The sequence below is a fragment of the Danio rerio genome, chromosome 13, assembly GCF_052040795.2.
Source record: "Danio rerio strain M-AB ecotype USA chromosome 13, GRCz13ab, whole genome shotgun sequence".
In the NCBI taxonomy this organism is placed as follows: domain Eukaryota; kingdom Metazoa; phylum Chordata; class Actinopteri; order Cypriniformes; family Danionidae; genus Danio; species Danio rerio.
Window position 1 is genome coordinate 10,545,001 of NC_141033.1, and position 21,340 is coordinate 10,566,340.

At 36.8% G+C, this 21,340-nt stretch overlaps 1 protein-coding gene across 2 annotated transcripts in view; it reads right to left on the reverse strand.

Annotated features, from left to right (window-relative positions):
- camkmt (calmodulin-lysine N-methyltransferase) overlaps positions 1-21,340 on the reverse strand; it is a 250,520-nt gene that overhangs the window by 62,049 nt on the left and 167,131 nt on the right. For both annotated transcript variants that reach the window (XR_015505741.1, XM_087279009.1), the window contains exons 4-6: positions 20,371-20,431; positions 11,281-11,335; positions 3,149-3,212 (exon numbers count right to left, since the gene is read on the reverse strand). Coding sequence is in view for 1 of the 2 variants with exons in the window: in XM_087279009.1 (XP_087135135.1) it covers positions 3,149-3,212; positions 11,281-11,335; positions 20,371-20,431 (180 nt within the window). In the remaining variant the exon portion in view is untranslated. The remainder of the gene's footprint in view (positions 1-3,148; positions 3,213-11,280; positions 11,336-20,370; positions 20,432-21,340) is intronic.

Below are 21,340 nucleotides of genomic sequence, written 5' to 3' on the forward strand. Positions count from 1 at the left end.
CAGACTTTTACCAAAATTCTAGGAATAGCAAAAAACGTCCCCAGATTCCGTCTGGCCTTACTAATAACCCTGAAGTGACTTAAAAACACTGTATGTAATCTTTGCCACTAGGGGGCGTGTATTCACAACAAACAAATACAATGTTCCCACTAGCCACTTTGGCTGGTTAAAAATATTTTTTTATATTGTACTTTTCTCAAAAGCAGGATTCCACAATAAGCATGGGCAAAAATAATTGTATTGAAAAGAAAGCAGGTGAATACCGAATGAGAGGATGATTACTTGCGCACACAAGTGATGCGAACGACTGTTTAAAAAACATGCACGCTCCCGTTTACTTGTGCGAAGCAACTGTGCCTAGAGGAAATGCAACTGGTTTGATTGGTTCTTTTGAAATAGACTGGACAAAAAGTGAAGATCGTGCAACCACAGTCCTGCTGCTTTCAAGAGCTCAAGATTTCTTTATCCCATATATATAGTATATAGTATATAATTTTGTAAACATCAGTGGTTGCTGCTTTTGCTTGAACTATTCTTTGAACAGATTATTAATGGGCCTAAAGTTAACTGTGTATGCCTGATCATACTTTCATTATCATGCACGGTATGTTTTTTTCTTGCTTACGTTTTTTTTTTTTTGTTAAAATGTTGTCATTTTCATCTTTTTACATTTACATTTCTTTAATATGAGATTAACTCCCCATTTATGTTTAGTTAACTGGTACCTTTAGCCAAGACAGATTACTGTGCATATTTTTCATACATATAATTATACAATACATAAAATAATTCTCTTTTAAATTTAATTTTAAACAAAACCATTTAAATGAATGAGAAGGCATGTGGAAACAACACAAAATCTAAATCAAGTAAGCATGTCAAAGTCAAATATTTGCATATAAAATATATTTTTCCAACAACAAAATTGTGGCAAGTGAAAATGTCAAGTGGCTAGTAGCATTGGAAATCTACTAGCCACAGCGGCTGGAGATCAAAAAAGTTAATGTCAAGCTCTGTTTAAATATATTATTTATACTTATAAATTTTATAACACCATCTATATGCTAAAATTTTCAATAGATAGATTTTTAGTACATCTTGTAATGTGAGCAACCCAAAGTTGTTACGTTTTGGACAGCAGTGCAAGTATACCTGGAAGGAAAAATAGATATTCATCATTGATAAATAGAATTCATCATTGCTTAATAATAGTTTCTTATTAAAATATAATTAAAAATATTACTAACCACAAGACCTTTTAAAGATAGTCCATAGTACTTTAAGATTACATAACATGTTACCAATAGTTAAACTAGATTATTCATTCATTCATTGTCTTTTCAGCTTCTTCCCTTTATTAATCAGGGGCTGCCACAGCGGAATGAACCGCCAACTTATCTAGCATATGATTTCCAATGCAATTGGACGGCAATTCAGAACTTTTGGATTTAGTGGCTATTTTGTATGAATTCGTATGATCTAATTCGTACAATTTAGTACGATTTGCTCATCACCCAATGGCGGTTGGTTTTAGGGGTGGGGTTGGGTGCCACTCCTTCTTTTTACTCATACGAATTAGCCACTAAACTGACAAAACGTAAAACACTTATGTTTTCCCGTGAGATCAGGCTGTTTTTATGCTGCAGATGCCCTTCCAGCTGCAATCCAACACTGGGAATCACCCATAGACTCTATATATAGGCAGTATAGGCAAATGCTAAGGGCGCTGTACATCCAGGGGGCGCCAGAAATGAGCGCGGATAAGTTGGTTTTGTTTTTGATATGCCTGAGACATTCAGTAATAGATGGCAATAACTAAAAAACCTCTTAGCCTAAAAAAAGATCTAAAGTGTGTTTTCTACAAAAAGACAAACCTTGTTATGTTTCACAGCTGTCGTTTTCTTTTTTTTTTTTTCCGCTAGACATTACGAGCACTGCTCCGTTTAGCCGGAGATATGCGTTTAGCCGGGAGAGCTCATGTGGAGTGAAGCTCTCAGTAAGGGACCGTCGGAAAAGTGCTTCTTTTTTTTCTTTTTTCTTTTTTGCTCTGTCCTGCGTGTTTTATTTTAAACACAACAAATTTTCTCTTAAATGTGCACAAACAGTTACTAAAGTAGTCGAATGCTTCATTCATTCATTCACATAGATCTGTGCATTCTTACATTAACATCTCTGTTATCAAACAAAACACAATGAGAGATTCATCTGCTGCTCTTCACTAAATAACTATAGTAACTTTAATCAATATGCAAATACAATAAAAAGTTAAATAGATTTTATAGCTTTATTTAATTTCTGTATAGGGAATTGATTTTCATAAAATTTTATTTTATCAATTTTTTTATTCTTTGCTGTGTATTCTATCATTTGAAGCTATTTGTTGTCCCAATTTTTTTTACATCCCAACGTTGACAGATATGGCATAACATTGCTAATCAATAAATATCTATAATGCTATCTGTTAGTTTTAACGTCAGCTAATGTTATGGAAGGGCATAGATTTTATGGAAAATAGTAATAGTAATGTAACTACCCCCATCATTCCTTCCTCAAGCAAATGTGTAAATATAAGATTTATTCAGCTACAACGTTAATTGCATTGGCATATTTATCTGACTTTTCCCAGCTTGTAGTAGTCGATCAAAACGCTATTTAGTTTCTTATGACTATATGTACACTTGCAGTGGTGGAATTTATTGCGATGTGACGGGGCGCTACCTGAAATCTTGCCTAGGGCGCCAAATTGGTTAGGGCCGGGCCTGTGTGGGAGAAACCGGAGCACTCGGAGGAAACCCATGTGAACACGGGGAGAACATGCAAACTCCACACAGAAATGCCAAGTGACTCAGCCGGGGCTCAAACCAGCAACCTTCTAGCTGTAAGGCGACAGCGCTACCCACTGCCCCACCGTGTCACTCTAAACTAGATGATGTACTAAAATATTTTGTTTATACTGTGTAATCTCTCATTGCATCTGTGTTTGCAAGAGTCTGCTGTCCACCTCGTACACAGATCTTGTCAATTAGTCCCTTTCCTGGTTCAATTTCACCTGACAAAAACACCTTTCGAAGTCACCTACATATGTAGGGAGCGAGAAGCTCACTAGATTTTGAAACAGACCCCATAGCAATCCATAATGCAAGGATACTCTGAATTGCCTTCTCGTTTCCATCAGATAGCAGCACTTCCTTCACATCAGCACAAACCGCAATCTGTAGCAAAGAGAGGGAGAAGAAAAGATGAAAAATAAACAAAGCCATAAATAAATAAAACAAAAGCAAGACATCCTCAGCCCACAGTTTCTCCAGCAGTCCTATCAGAAGAACGCTGATTTTTTAAAGCCGTACTCCAAAAAAATAGAGACCACCCATCTCCCTTTCTCCCCTGATCCATCTCAGCCTGTCTGTCTCTGCCCTTTTTTTCATTCTACGTCTGCATTATTTTAATCATTCAATCAAATCAGTCAATACTTTTATCATTCCCGGTGGCTGGGAGCCCTCTATCTTGCTATCACTCTGTCGGGTAATTGCATTGTGACAGGGGATGATGGCGAGCGCCGAGCCTTTCATTTGCAGTGTGGCGTTTATCAGACGGGGCCATCGCGCTCTGCTGTCACTCCGTACTCGGCTCGCGAGGCCTGCCTGATGCCCTTCATATAACTTTGTACTGCCGAGCCCCAGCCTTTTTGTGCTGCTCCGCTGTCAGCTCTTTCTGTCCCCTTTTTATACAGTCTTTTCATTCAAGTAGTCGTCTTTATCAGAGGCGCCGTGTAACAGTTGTTTGGAGAGGCGCAGTGGGCAGAGGCAGGGAGTGTGTGTGCGCGCCTTTGTAAAAGTGCTTGCGAGGTATTTGTGTTTTGAGTGATCCCGTTTTGGATTTCTTCTGAGAATTTCTCAAACACAGAGGTAAAATAAGTTGTCACATCTATTAATGCAGACTATTTTATGATTGTCTTTCTTAAAAGACATGACAGTGTAATACTTTTAAACGATTATTATTTGTAATTAAAGTCATTATGAAAATGATTATTATAAGGCTGTTTAGCAATGGCTTTATTGAACTACACTACAATTCAAAAATGTGGATTTTTGTGATTTTAGCAATTTATTATTTTATTTTATATTTTTTAAAATATAAAAAACTTTTTTACAAGGTTATTATTTATTAATTATTAAATAATAAGAACACAAAAGACTGAGAATAAAAATGATTCTTGAGTTAATAGGAATTTGCATGATATTTTAAAATAACGGCCAACTTTACAGCAGAAAAAATTTGTTTACATCCTGGTACAAAGAATGGTTTTGGTGCATATAGCTAATATTACCCTTCATGACAACTGTGAGGGGGTGAATTTTTTATAACTCATCCGTTTCGTTTATATTAAGATATATGAAGTCTGCATAATCAAGGGCGTGGCCACTTGAGAGACAGCTGGGTCTCGCTGGTCGCCACTGTCACTTCATTTCAGCTGATTCCGGCTGATTAGTAGCTGAACTCGGCATATACGTTGTATTTTTGTTTTGTTTTATGTGGATTTAAACAGTCAGTTGCTTTTTGAAATTATTACTTACAAGTATCAGATGATATGGCATGCTGTGTGCACTTAATTGTGCTTAAAAACCATTAATGTTTTTAACATTAATGACATTTTTATATACTTATATATCATATCTCTAAATGTATTTGTTTTATTTAAGATTATTTTCCATTTATAATTTTCTTTAGACCTGTAAAGCACTCCAGAATCTGACTGAATCTGAATCTAGAACAGTAATCTGAAGCGTTGTCATACATTGTTAAGCCTGGATTTCATAAATAGCCTTGCATTTACAAACACAGACTATATTTGAAGTGGAAGTTATTTGCGCTTTCTTCCTGTAAAAAAAAAAAAACATCATAAGAGCAATGCTTAGTAGCTCAATGTATTACAACAGCTTAGTTTTTAAAAGACCAAACACTTTATTGATATAGTGTAAAACCAAGCACATGTGATCTGAACACAAATAAGTCACAGGTAACGAAGTGTTAAACATTTCTTTCAATGAAAAACCCATTTAAGCAAAAGGCTAGCTGGCATCTGTAGATCTGCCAACGCCCTGCCTCTTTGCCCTTATTTGGTTACCCCTGGTTGGAGCGATGACACAAACAAAATGGCGCTGGTTGGCCACGGCCACTTGTAGCTTCATTTGCACTCATCAGAAACCTATGGGTGAAGTCACAGATACTATGTCCATACCATTTACAGTCTATGGCTACGAGTAAGGTTGCAGACCTCTCCTTTAATGGGTTCCTTTTTTAAACTTACGATTTTAAACAGTTTGTTGCTATTTATAACAGTTTACTGTAATCTGATTGAAGTAAAAGGTTGAAGTATTTGACAATAAAGACTACAGTATACAGACACCATTAATAAGATAATTGTAAAAACTGCCCTTATGACTTTTATTATCACTGGAAATCAATAGTGGCACAGATATTATGCCTTAACAGAAAAGTTAATTTTGTGACTCTGCGTATTACTGACAAATATCTTAAAAATATATTTTTTAAGCTGACAGTTTACATGTCTTATATTTAATTTCCCATGTTAAACTAAAACATCATAATATCATAGAATCATATGATGTCCTGTGTGTGCTTTTTTCCCCCTGTGGGCAAGAGTCAGGTCACGTGGCTTGCACCACCAGCTAGCCATATGGGCATCAAGACCTGCAGGAAAAAACCAACCAGTCACCCAAGAAAAACAAGGGCTGGCACTGCCAAAACCACAGCCCTCTAGGACACAGGACAGCAGCCATCTTTTTTCTAAAGGACTTAAATAAACACAATCATCAAATAGAAACAAGTCAAACCTGCGAAAACGAGGAATGCAGGTTTAAAAAAAAAAAAAGGCATCGAGCGGGGGGCGATGAGGGCGATCCACTGGTGGTCCGTAATGTCACAACACGGGGGTATTGAGTGGAGAGATACGGGAAGGCTGGTCTTGTGAAGGCGAAATCGATAACATGTTAAGCCTGTCCATCTGGAGAGGCTACTACAAACTACTATACACCACACACAGCCAGAGCCGGAGCCACTGGTGTGTTTGTGTGTGTGTGTGTGTGTATGTGTGTACTGTTTTTGGGGGTTTACAAGGATGAATTTGTGACATGGTATGACCTAGGTATTATGTTCAGGTGGATTATGGGTGAATGCCCTGTGGCCTCGGAATTTAAAACTCTTAAAAATCACAGGGTCGAGTAAGGCAATATTTTTACAGTATAAATTAGGGATGCACCAAATGTTTGGCCGCTGAAAAAAGTAATCTGAAAATGGCATTTTTGGTTTTCATCCGGAAATAAAAAATTGACAAAAATATGAGCCAAAAATAGGTGTATACCGGACGCAGAATAACCATTCACATTAATGCACTATGCAAAGGCCAAATAGTTTTTTCTGCATTGTATGTACAAGAGTACATACATACTAGAGCGGAGTGCACAAAGTGGTCAAAGATCAAAATAGCATAATATTCCACTCTATTCTTGGATTCCCCATACACTCTAGGGCAGTGGTGTTCAACCCTGTTCCTGAAGGTCAACCTTCCTGCAAAGTTCAGCTCCAATCCTGATCAAACACACCTGAACCAATTAATTTGGACCTGAACAGCACTTGATAATTACAGGCAGGTGTGTTTGATATGGTTTGCAACTGAAATCTGCAGGAAGGTCGATCTCCAAGAACAGGGTTGGTCATGTCTGCTCTAGGGCAAGGGTTCCTAAACTTGGTCCTGGAGGGCCGGTGTCCTGCAGATTTTAGCTCCAACTTGCCTCAACACACCTGCAAGGATGTTTCTAGAAAGCCTAGTAAGACCTTGATTAGCTAACCCAAGTGTTTCTGATTGGGGTTTGAACTAAATTTGCAGGACACCAGCCCTCCAAGACAGAGATTGAGAACCCCCGCTATAGACCTTTTTTATGGCTGCTGCATGAAGGGCGCCATAGCGACCAGCGTCTTCCTGTAGAATGCTAAAAACTTCCGTTTACAGCGTGTACAACTGGTAATTTGCGCTCCGAAAATTGGTTTCAATAACGTTTTTTAATGGATAAAAGAGTGTTTTTGTGATAAACAACTTAAAATGTGTCTGTTAAAGCCGTTATAATCGGTCACATGTGGTTCAAGCGCGTCAGAAATACGAGAAAAACGTTCTCCTAGTTCACGTGTCTGCCGTCAGAAATACTGTGGGTGTGTGCGTTCCCGGCCTGTCAGCTGTTAGCTCAGCGGCTCTTTAACACACACACACACACAGAGAGAGAGAGAGAGAGAGAGAGAGAGAGAGAGAGAGAGAGAGAGAGAGAGAGAGAGAGAGAGAGAGAGAGAGAGAGAGAGAGAGAGAGAGAGAGAGAGAGGGAGAGAGAGGGAGAGAGAGAGAGAGAAAGAGAGAGAGAGAGAGAGAGAGAGCGCAAACCATGGCATGAAACCAACTGGCATGAAACTTAACAGGTATGAAAGTTGTGCAATTTACAAAAATGACCAATAAAAGTCTGTTATTGATACTCTGCTGGCTGATTTGCTGTTCATTCTAATCGCGAGCCGTTTGTGTTTTATTTCGTGTGTTGTTTTTACCACGGGTTTGTGTTTTTCTGTCATTTCAAAATGACACTAGCCTATATTTTCACTTTGTCACAGTTATTAAATCAGTGTGTCAGTGGCACAGTACAGGCTACATGTGTGTGTCAAACATTTTGGTTACCTACATTTGTTTGGGCTGGTTATATATTTGAAATAAAGAGAAAATGTTGACTTTAGCGATGACGAGGCTTCATTTAAACTGCAGAAGATGCTGTCTGACAACGAGGGGAAAATGCCTCACAGCAGCTGTTTTCCATCCTATTAGATCGCATTTCTTTAAATGATCAGTCCAGGAGATGGTGCTGATGGACAACAGTATTAGTTCAAAGAGGATAAAAGCAGGTAAAATAGACTAAAACTATCGATTCAAAGCTGTCTAAATGTGACGGTTTACAAGAATCAGCTGCCGGAAGTTCTTCGCATTCTCCTTGCGCATACACGCAAAGCATAATGGGTAATTTTGCATTCCAAAAAAAAGGTCTATAGAACAGTGGTTCCCAAAGTGAGGGTCGCGAGACAATGATGAGGGGTTAGAGTTAGGGTTTAGTTTTATGTTTGGGTGATTTCCAAAAATATCATATTTGTTATTAAACTTTAAGAACTCTCATGTTTTATCTATAGCCTACCGAACATAAAAATAGTATTAAATAGTTACATAAAATAACAGCATGCAAATAAAAAGCTATCAGCCTTTCAATTCTTTTTCCATTGGATTGCGACCCCTGGGGATATTATGCTAGATTATTGACACAGCAGTAGTGTTAGATGAAGCAGATAGATTTTATGGCACAATGTTAAACTTTAACACCTTTACGGCACTCACATACATTATAATAAAGACCACGACTGAACATAGGGGATTCAAGTTTCCAAAATTAAACCAAGATTAGTCTTGTTCTGTACGCATTGTGCTAATGTTACAGCGTTTAAATGTTAAACTGTTGCACTTTTCTTGTGTTGTCAATAAGCTTGTTTATATAGTTCCTGATGGTGTGTGTGCGCACTGTTGTGTGCAATGTTATGTTATGTGTTGTGTGGTTATTTTTATAACCACCTACAAGAATAGTAGGGATTTCAAGTCTCTGGAATTGCTATTTTGGGGGTTGCAAGGTGAAAAGTTTGAAAACACCTGCTCAAGGGAAAGTCCTCTTGCATGAACCACACATGCTCACAGGACAAGTCCACTCAAATAACACACTGACAGGACATTTCTATGTCGCGTACTAGTTCCTGCTTCTTTAATAGAGCTACTTTGCTGTCATAGCAATGCTGGAAAACTGATGCCTCTCCGTTGATGAAGGGTTTATTAGAATAGAACAATAATTGGCCAAAATTTATAGGGCCATGACACCCCCCACTTTTGGTTCAGGTCCACCTCCGAATTGTGCTTTTTTTCTGGTGGAAATGTGCATTTGTGGGCGTGGTCAGCAGAGCAGGGGAGAAGGAGGGGAGCGAACAACTGTTGTCAGTAGGTTCGCAAAAATGAGGGACAAACCAAGGAGACTTATGATTTTATAGTTTACAAAGTTAAAATGCAAATAAATTAACTGTAATTTAATGCCCTGCTACATTTGTTATTTGTAATTTCAGATACACATAACCACAATCTATGTCATTATAAAGATAATCGTGTTCATATAAACACTATAAAAAAGGAATTTTCCCTCAATCTTTGGGTCTAAATGCAGACTCAGTGCAGCAGGTTTCTTGCCCTGTCTATTTTAGCCATTAGTTCTGCTGGTAGTCTAGAGGATTTAGGCGAACACAACAGCATCACAATGTGTCTAAATGTGAACGAATTCCTGATAAAAGACAACGTCCGCCATTCTTTAATTCTCGTACTGCTCTCCGAACAAAAATGCTTGCTGCACACAAACAGCTTTGCTGTATCGGCCCTGACAGGATTGCGGAAAAAAAAATGCAACAAACCCCGTGGATCATGGAAACAAACACATAAGACCCTTCATGAACTGCTAAATACTGTGTGTCATGGGTCTGTGGACGCGATTTCACAAAGTGATCAAGGTAGGGTTTTACAGCTTGGCACTCGCAGGTCTTGTTTGTCTTCGGAAAGCTCGTGCTCTCATGAATAATTAAGAACCCGGCTCTTCTCATAGGAAAAGAAAACTCAGCCATAAATAATAATAATGAGAAAACGACGTGTCATCTTTGCACTTGCAGTTCTGCGCTACGTCACTGATTTGATCCCGCCCCAAAAATCCTTTTAAACTCGGAAGCTGAAATTAGCTGACAAAAGCTCAAAATTATTCAGTTTTCCCTGCAATTAAAGCTGATAGGTGCTAACATTGTCTTAACTGATGCTCAACACACACAAATCTGATTAAAAAATTACTCAAAAAAGTACTCAAGGGTTTCCTGAACCTTTAACAATTTAGATATCTACAATCTAAAAGTTAAAAAATAAATAAATATTGGGAAAATTGCCTTGCTGTCGAAATGAAATGTTTAGCCATGCATAATACTAATCAAAAATTGCTTTTTGATATATATTCATAGTAGAAAATGTACTAAATATTTTCATGAAACATGTTCTTTACTTAATATTCTAATAATTATTGTCATAAAAGAAAAATCATTTTGACCCATACAATGTCTTTATGGCTATTGCCAAATGTACTTGTGTACTTGTGCAACATAAGACGGTTGGTTTTGTGGTGCAGGGTCACAGATGCGATTATTTCATTAGTTAGTGTTTTTTTTTTTTAATCAACATAATCTAAGTTGCTGATAGGGCTGGGCGATAAAATAACCATTCATTAATTGTAATAGAGTTAAAATGTTGAATTAATCGAGATTCATTCATTTATTCATTCATTCATTTTCTTGTCTGCTTAGTCCCTTTATTAATCTAGGGTCGCCACAGCGGAATGAACCGCCATTTTATCCAGCACACTTTTATGAAGCGGATGGCCTTCCAGCCGCAACCCATCTTTGGGAAACATCCACACACACATTTCACACACACACACACACACACACACACACACACACACACACACACACACACACACTCATACAATTTAGCCTACCCAATTCACCTGAATTGCATGTCTTTGAACTGTGGGGGAAACCGGAGCACCCGGAGGAAACCCATGCGAACGCAGGAAGAACATGCAAACTCCACACAGAAACACCAACTGAGCCGAGGATCGAACCAGCGACCCAGCGACCTTCTTGCTGTGAGGCGACAGCACTACCTACTGCGCCACTGCTTCGCCCATTAATCGAGATTTTCAAACAAAATTAAATAATTTAATTAAATATTAAATAATTATTATGAAATCAAATTACCAAAAAATTGGTCAAGTGCATCCAAAATTTCAGTTTACCTTTTGTTGCATTCCTAGTACAAAATACATTACACCTAAGGAGAATCCTCGTAAACCACCAAAACCAACATGTGTGTGTGTGTGCATCAGAGAAAGTGCGTACATATGCTCGCCGTGTGTTTGAGTGCTTTTGATGAAGTCAGTCCAGTGGGCCACGTGTGTTTATGGTCACTGAGGTAGAAATGTCAATGTGCGCCGGCCGATTTCATGTTGCCCATGCAAGATTACCCATGCTGATGCAAATTGCCCATTTGCCTGTGATTGCCTGTCTGTGTGAGCACACTGTATGCCATTTTTGCATTCACTTTTGACTTACCATGAGGCCGGCGAGACATGTCATTCCTCCACCCAGCTCACAGACCGAGGAACCCCTGAAAGACAGAGAGACACAGAGGAGCCTGCTGAGCTGTTTAATGTTAAAACGGTAGTACACGAGGATGAAAATGAAGTTTTTGAGCTCAAACGAGAAGAGAGGAAGATGAGAGTGATTAACAAAGAGGAAGAGAGAGAAAGATGGCTGTTGTGTCTTGACAATAACGCTAATTAACTTGGCCGTGTTGGGGGATGCCATTGATTGCAATGCAATTCCACTGGGCTCATTGATCTCAACCTTCCTCTCTGCATGCGTGTGGGTTTATATGTGTTTACAAAAGAAAGTGCAATTGTGCTTTTTTTTCTGGTGGAAATGTGCATTTGTGAAAACAGCAAGAACAGGAAGTTGATTACAAGTATAGGATCATTTTTCTATTATACTGGATTGTGTCTGTAGTTCCGTTTTATAACGATGAGGTGCAAATGGTGAATAGTTTTGAGCTGGTCAATTTTTAACCACTTCCAGAGGTAGTCAGATTGATTTGATTGCTTTCGGGGTGTTGCATTTCCCAGAATTCCCTGCATGACAGTTTTTTTTCCTATGGTTCTTTTCGCATCAGTTACTTTTTAGTTTTTGCTGAATAATTTTTTTATGAATAATGTTATATTGTCCAATATTTTTTAACCAAAAATACATAAAATAGATCATTCAGTCTACATTTTTTGTAAATCTGTAAAAACATACTTCAACATACATTTGACTGGAGTTCATGGCTAAAATGAACACTATGGGGCAGTTTAACCCTTGTGCACTTTTCAAATGTACTACCCTTTTGTTACGTTAGAGATGAAAACATCCACTGAATAAATAAATTTTAAAAACATCAATGGTTCAGAGGTTGATAAACAGATTTATGCAAAAATTAAATAAATAAATAAATAATAATTTCCTGATTAAAATGTGTTTTAAAAATTACATTTAACTCCTTAATTTACAGGTTCACAAACGATGTCACAGATTTAATGGGAAAAACCTACAAAATTAAGGTTTTTTGATATAAAAAGTAATTGTGGACTGGATTTTTTTTTAGCATTTATCACAGTCTTGGACATGTGAACGATTAGTAACAACATGCTTTGATGCATTGCTCGATTTTCCCTTTTTCTCCCTAATTTACCATTGGTGGCTGTTTTTGCCACATTGACTTCCATTATAACTACAGTTGAAGGTGCGTAAATACACAGTTTTTGTTTTTATTTACTCCATTTACTTTCCTCTATGAGATGCATGTTTTGATTTTCTCAGACACATCAAGGTGAGTGTGGAAAGATCAGTCTCACACTCACAGACTCGTAGACACACAAACACACGGTTTAATTACTCTAGAAAATCCAGAAACTAAGCTTTTTTTTGTACAAGCCTATCTAAAGAATTAATGGTACCAATTGATTAACAGTACAATTTACTAATTTTACCTCTTCCCAACTTGGAAAACCACCAACACTCAAAAATGCATGATTATATGGTGTCATGGTTTTGTAATAAAAAAAAAGTGGTTATAATGGAAGTCAATAGGGCAAAAATAGCCACCAACATAAAATTAGGGAGAAAAATAAATAAATAAATAAAAAACAACGCATCAAAGGCAATGTTGTTTCACATGTCCAAAACTGACTGTAATAAGGGTAAAAAACAATGCAGTCAATAATTACTTTTTATATTGAAAATATGCAATTTTGTGTTTTTTATTTAAGAATTTGTCATTTAAAGAGTTAAAAATCATGTAATTTTCTAAGCAATTTAATAGTTTTGATCAGAACTGAGGTTGATTTTAAAAAAATGTATCTGATTCATTTTTACAGCATTTAAATTTAGTGGATGTTTTCATCCCTAACATAACAAAAGGGTAGTAAATTTGCACTACTAATGTATTGTTGAGTTGTTTTTTTTTTCATTCAAAGCATTTTCTCAAAATATGTTTCAAAATAAGATTTGCCACCAAAATCATACTGCTAGCTGAAACACAAAAAAAATATTTGGCCAAATTAAGACTTAAAAATTTACCCCAGAGTGGATGAAAACATCCCCAACAGAACATAAGGGTTAATGGCAACAACCTTTGTTCCTTTTCAAAGTTATGATATTTACAGTGAAATTATTCTTTTTGTGCAGATTTTTGCACAACAAAAAATAAATACTATTAAACACCTTAAAGATGACAATTATTTATAATAAAATATGTTTGGCTCACCTATTTTATTTTTCTTGGTAGCTCACTACGATGTAGTACATTGTAAAGTGTAGTTTACAGATCCACAAATAAGATAAAATCAATGTAAAAACAAGGTAAACAATATTGTCACAATTTGCTTTTAACAATGGGTTTTGATCAGTGGTTCACAAGGTGATCTTTACGACAACTCCCACCTTTTCGTGAACATGTACAAGAAGGACATGCATTTGAAATGTATAACAAAATCTACCATGTGTAACATATTTCACATTTGCGAAAATGTATACATAAGTAAGTGTAACAGTAACTATCTGATTGAAACTCTCTCTCTCTCTCTCTCACACACACACACACACACACACACACACGAAGCCACTTTTGTTTTTGTGAAAAGTGGGTACATTTCATAGGTTTTCATTCATTTTATACTGTTCAAACTGTATATTGTATTGCCCACGACCCACCCTACCCCTAAAACCAACCATCACAGGAGACTGTGTGCAGCTTTACACGATTAAACTCATCCTGTGTGATTTATAAGCTTTTTGAGAAATGAGGACGTCACTAATGTCCTCATATTTCACCTCCTTTTTGTAATACTTGTGTCATACCTATGTCATTATACAAATTTGTGTCCTGATATGTCACAAAAACACGTACACACAAACACACACACGCACGCACGAACACACACACAAACAGATACACACACGCACACAAACAGATACACACACACATATACACACACACTCATACACACACACACTAGTAGTGGGTGGCAGTATTGAACAATAATGTAGGATGCCACTTGATAGAAAATGTAAAAAAGGAATATGACATAGAGTACAACAACTACTGTCGCACCAAATTACGCTGGAAATGATAGATGACGGATCCAAGAAACTCTTCTTGCAAAGCACTTTGACCTTTTCAGATTCAGTTAAAAAATATGGATGGGCAGGAGACAGTAATTTTTTTGTTATGCTTTATTTTTGAGATTTTGTTCAAGCCATTGACAAATAATAATAATAATAATAATAATAATAATATGATAGCCAATAAAAATAACTAATTATTCATAACCTGCATGTAGAAATTCAGAAAAAGCTGCCATATTATTCTGATGCTGAAATTCACATCACACACACTGTATGCTGACCCTTGTGTATATATAGTGACGTTTACCTTGGATTTACCAGTGGCTATTTCTATGACAAGCTAAATGTAAGCTGTGCAACAATTTGGAAGGGTCAAAGCTTGTCAGAACTCTGGACTGTAGTTATATGCATAATGTCAATATATACTTATGTATCGATTGTGTATACAGTGCTCAGCGTGTATAAGTACACCCCTCAGTCTCTGTTTTAAATTCATATTGTTAATAGGAAGCTCTACAATATTATGTGTGCATACACATTAGATTAGTCAGTACTGAAGCCAACTCTGGAGCTTATCTAACAAAATAACTTACAATAACGGTTCAAAAATGACTACACCCAAATTGATATGTTATAGAAAAATATTAAATACAAATTAAAGAAAGAGGTAAAATCAAGAGAAGCAAAATAAAATTGAATCTAATTGAATTTAATTGTATTGTCTTTCGATTTTTAAATATGTTTGGTGACTAAAATATTATTTTATTAAATAAATCTGTTTAATAAATCTGTTTTGTTTAAAGAGCCCCTAATAAGGGTTCTTGAGAATGACCTTCCATGCAGTGTATAACACAGCTCCAAGTTAATAAAAAACATCCAGCTGAGGTTTAAATCTGAAAGTGTGCCGTGTTTAAAACTATTGATACTTTAACGAAATAGTCGACTCATAGTCAAATGAATGATTTGATTTGGGTTTGGATCTTTTGCTTGAACGCATCGACGTTGATATGGTAGATCCCCAAATATATAGTACCGGTTCCGGTCTAATGTGAACGCGCTTTCCCTTTAGACACTAGCACAGTGTGGACCCACGGGGGATCACGGGACTGATCATGACAGGAAGATGACGATCACTGATAGATGGAGATTCAGTTGTGAGGAATAAAGGGTTAAAGTTCATTTTCACAACAATGCCACAGTATAGCCAACCATGTGCTGTATTTGTTCCTGTCATTTTCCATTTTATTTTTTTTGATACAATAACCAACGCTGCAGCACAGGATTCACCGGCCATTTGTCATTAGAGGAAGGAGCAGCAGAGACTATTATGTATGGGACCTTTTTCAGTAACTTTTACAGTTCATATGATTGCTTCTTCCTCCGGATCATAACATGTACGTGTAATTAAAATTGTTGCCTCGTTTTTGTGTTTGCAAAATATGTGTTTAATTGTGTGTTAAAAGTTGTAATCGCCCCACATGGCTTGTAATCACTTATCTGCTATAGATCAGTGATTTTACTATATCTCTCAGGTTAAACCTTCATGGGGTTATTCACATATTGCGTCCAAAACCATGTTGAAAACGCAACACATGCTTCTTTCTTTGCCAATTTAAACACATTACTGATCCTCTGCTGTTTGCATTTACTATGGTCAATTTTCAAAATAGTTTATCTTTTGGCACTTTGTGGATTAATACTGAAGGTGTGTTGTTGTTATTGTGTGGGGTTAGGTTTAAAAGTAGAGGAATATGCTGGTGTTTAACTGCATTGCTTTATTGGATTCCTGCATTGGGCTCTCTCTGCTACTTAATTGCCATGGTTGGCATTACTCTCCATCTCACACTGAATGCAGTAAGCCAATCACAACAGACTGTGTCATCAGTCCAATTAGCACAGATAAGCTTCGCGCTAAAACCTGGTTTGCACTTTTACGTCATGTGTTCGGCATGACCCATGGCGCATGCAACACGAGTAGCTATGCAATCATCCTTCTGCACTGTTTCTGTTGCTCTGCAATAACATTTCCAAAACGCTAGCTGGCAGTGAGGACTTTATGTTCCTCTGTGTCGAGTTTCTTCGCTGGTGTTTTGTTTTTTCTCAACACTTCCTTAATGTACAAGTGGTTCAAACTCGCTCATTTTGAGGCAGGAACTGGCAGACACTTTAACCATAAGGTAAACACAAAGCAACAGTCTCCATCCGGCGCTCCTTGTAAACAGTCAACACTTGTGAACAGTCGCTCCAGCGGACTCGCACGGCTCTCGGTCCCACTCACACATTTGTCAGCGCTTCCAAGCCGACCATTCACAGAGCTTGCACTACATGACGTTGCGACATGTAGTTACATTTTTTGAGAGGTGCTCTTCAGCGATGCCGACGGCCACGGCGAGGGCTATACATGCTTTTGACGCAGAAGCATAAGTCAGCCTTAGGGAAGGGTTTGGGAACAAATGAATCGCTGAATGAATCATATAAGAGTCGTTGGGAGAACTACGTAAAATAAAGCTTTGACCTTTCATGCATATCAGCCTGTTGACGAAGACCCCCAAAACCAAAATATGACCTTTTATAATACAAAATAGGGGCTCTTTAAATGCACCAAAATACAATGCCTATTTTCACTGAGAAATTGATGAAAACATTCATTTTCAAAATGGGCTGTACTCAATTATGCTGAGCACTGTATATATCTATGTTTTGCAATAATTAGGCATGACCTAACATGGCAATAAAACACTTCCCATACTGTAGTTTAAAAATGTCTAATATTGAATGCATGCATGTAAAAACACAAGCCCACATTCATTTATTTGTGAATGTATTTGATGTTTTCATAAGCAGAGGTTGCGCAATGTTTTGATGTTTTGCAAAATTCCCTCATTTTCACTGTAAGTGGTGACACATTGACCATTTCAAGACATGACCATGAGTTCAGACTTGTTGAATGCGCCATCTATCAATATGTCTATACATTTTTTTTAACTCCGACATTCTAACTGGCTATTGCTTTCTAATACATCTTTCAGAAGTCAAAATAATATGTTGCATGCTTATAAGCAACAATGTTAGCATCTGGAGAGTTTGACAACATGAAACGCCTTCAAACCACACATCAACAACATACACAATTCTTTAATTCATATTGCATTCAGCATAGCCTTTTCCTATCAGAACATGATTTATAAGTCACACCATGAACGACACACACACACCAACCTTTACCGTTAACACAGAGACCTACAGTACAGCACCCGAACAGAATAATTCATATGAAAGGAAATTCATATAATTCCCACAGGAATGAAGGCTTTACACAACGACTATAATTTGCATAGAGTTCATTTGTGTTTGTCATACACAAAATATACAGTAGAGAGTCCTTGTAGATCAAAAGCAGCCCAAAACAGCCTCCTCACACACATACGCGCGCACACCGGCAGCTAGACTTCATCATTTTGCCAGTCATTTGTGCGCTCAGTGACAACAGTCTCCATGTGTTTGTCTGCTCTCAGCCTGTGATCCGACACCTTCCATTGACAGAGAGACGGAGTGGAGGATGAAGAGAGAGCGATTGTTGTATGAGGGAGTGCAATTAAAAATTAATGCGCACAAAACTGCTAGTATGAGCCGCGGCGGGGACAAAGCCCCAGTGACAGGTAGCTATTTGGCTGTACGTTGGGCTAGTGGAAAGAAAAGCGAAAAAACTAGAGGGATAAAGAGAAGAGATGGGCGCTCTCTGTAAATTGACTTTTTTTTCTGCGTTATCCTCCTCTTTTTCTCTTTTTGGTGAGTGCCTGATAACAGGTCTGGAAGATAGCGAGAGGGTGACAGTCCTTGATGACATACAGGAACAAGAGACACACATACAGTGCGCGCACAAATACCCACACACACATGCTCAAATGAACTCCAGTTTTTAATTTAGCAGACTGAATATGCACTAAAGCGATACGCGGGTCCAGAGGTTTCAACATCCTGTGTAGATGCATGAACATTGGCCCAGGGGCGCTAAACCTGCTCTGTCTCTATATGCCCAGTTGACCTTCAGCTTGCCGCTGTGTGATCGATAAGCCTCTCTTCCCTACTCTGCCTCTTGAATGTAAAAACAGGAAATCAAAGGCTTGTGTACCGCCTTGAGTGCAAATCAAAAAGTGCCCCTTGCCTTTCTGTCATATGGCTAAAGTGAGAGAGAGTGAGAAAGAGAGAGATAGAGATAGAGAGAGAGAGAGAGAGAGAGAGAGAGAGGGAGAAAGAGAGAGAGAGAAATTTGAAATTTGAATACACCTTTATTTAATACAAAATTTTAAACTACAACATGTTTCATTGATTTAAACAAACACATTTTTAAATCACACAATATTTTCATCTAAAATCAATTAATTATTTGCAACCAAACACAACATATTTTTTACACTCCACATGCCTTCAAACTTGTCTGACTCATTCATTGACAAATACAAATTAAAATCATGCCTTATTCTTGCCTTTATGAGCCCTTTAAAAATCAGTTTAACTTTATGATTGGTCTCATACAAAATCTTGTGCCTCCTACACATGTATATTGCCATTTTTGCTTGTCCTAATATGAAATGTATATATACTGTGAATGGCTGATGCGTTTACATGCTATTTGTGCATGTGTGTGAAAACGTAACATTCTGTAGTGCATTGAGTTACTGTTAAAGACCATTTTGCGATTTCAAAACATTCTTCATCTTCTCATCAGTAACATGCAGTCTGAACAATCCCTTGATCATTGCGTGTAAATGTTTTGGACATCTTCTTGGACACTTTTAATGCTTTCAAATAGTTTGCTGCATTAATAAAGTACACATGCCTTGAGGTTGTTTAGTATGATGTGATTTTTTTTTTCTATGTGCGATTTGATTGGACCAGGAATCACAGAACTGGTTTTTCCAATTTTTTTCAGCTTTTTGTACTAGAAAGAAATAAAGTGGTGACTGCAGGAAGAGGGAAAATAATGGAGTAAATGTACCGATACAGCACTAAAGCTGTATTTAAGGGAAAGTAAACGTAAACCTTTTAAACTACTTAGTAAAGTGCAATTCCTGAGAACAACTACTCAATTAAAGTAATTTGGGTGTTTGTAATTTGGTTCTTTACACCACTAATCATTAATATAAGCAAATTCACAAAACTTACAAAAAATCACACAAACTACATTTACACCCTGTAAATGTAAATTCAACCTCTCTGCTATTAACCACTTCAACATTTCCTCAGGACCTGTAATGACATTTGTAAATCTTTATTTTTCTGCGTATAGCTGTTTCTATTAAATAACACTGCCAGTTTAGATGTACCTATCGAAATAATTTATAAAATAGTACATGCAAATGAATATTTTATTCATCCAAATAATTTTCATCCCATTAACTTAGGCTCCTAAGCAGCTTGAAAATAAATGAGAGAGATAAAGAGAGAGATACTTCTTCAATTCACAAATAATTACAGCAAATTTTTACATCTTTAACAAAAACAGAAAGACTGAGGCATATCTTGGGAGAGAACTCCATCAACAAGATAGTATATAAGTCTGTCATACAGCCAGAGAATGAGCCAAAACTAGTGGACAAAACTAATCAGAAACTACATTACAAACCATCTAAATGACTGTACATTTGCATATTGTATTTCATCTAATTAGACGGTATTTCAATATTAATAATATATTTTTTTCTTTTTCATTATCTTTTTAGTTATCACGTAAGTCTTTATTCTTTCTTTCTAATTTGTGTGTATTTATCCAAATTCTAATTGTGATTTGTTCTTTGTCTTTTCCTTTCTGTATGTAAATAAGTATTATATAAGCACTTTTACAATTTTATTCATTGTTTATGTAATCTGCAATGCTTTGGCAATACTTGACAAGTCATGCCAATAAAGCACTTTTGAATTAAACTAAATTGAGAGAGGAAGAGAGAGAGAGATAGATAGAAAGAAAGAGACAGATCTTACGTAAACATGTGGCGTTTCTTCAGGCAGTAGTAGGCCATCACCTCTTCTGAAGGCCAGACACCTGAAAAAGACACAGCCAGATGTTAAGAAAAGTTTATGGAAAAGACCGGTATTCACTGACATGCTGTTTATAATACCAGGAATTATTGCAGAGCACTCAAGATAAGATCTGTCCTGTTAGTCTGTCTAAACATAAAGGCAAGTTTTGAATATTGTTTTAGATAGAGTGAATGTTACAGCACACTATGGTTTTTTAGTTTGACGGACATACTGTATTTTAAATACTATATAATATATATATATTTAACTACTATAAAACAGGTAATAGTTTTGCGTTTGAACATGCTGGTGGTGATTTGATAGGTTTTAATATACAGAGGGAAAATAAGAATTGAACGCATCACGTTTTTCCTGGGAATAATAATATTTCTAAAGGAGCTGTTGACATGGAATTGAACCAGATTTTGGTAAAGACCCAAACAATACAAAAAAAAAAAAAAATCTGCAAAATGAATTGTGTAATAACAATGAAATGACATAAAGAGAAAGCATTGAGCTACTGAGATGTATTTAATACTTTATATAAAGAACTGGATTTGGTTTGATTCAGGTGATTGGCTGGGCCATTCTACAGCTTGATTTTCTTTCTCTGAAAGCATTTGAGAGTTTCCTTGGCTGCGTTTTGGATTATTGTCTTGCTGAAATGTCCACTCAGGTTTTACCTTCATGTATTCAATACTTTTTCCTTGCATCATTCAATTTTATTACACATCATTTCATTTGTAATTTAATTTATTAGATTTGATGTCTTTGCATATATGGATGTCTTTGGTTGTTACTAGCAGAATCAGGGGAAATTTTCAAATCAATAACACCTTTAGAAATACGTTTTCTGAGAAAAATACAGTAGTGACATATCCAATACTTATCTTCCCTACTATAATAAATGTAAAATATATATATAATTATA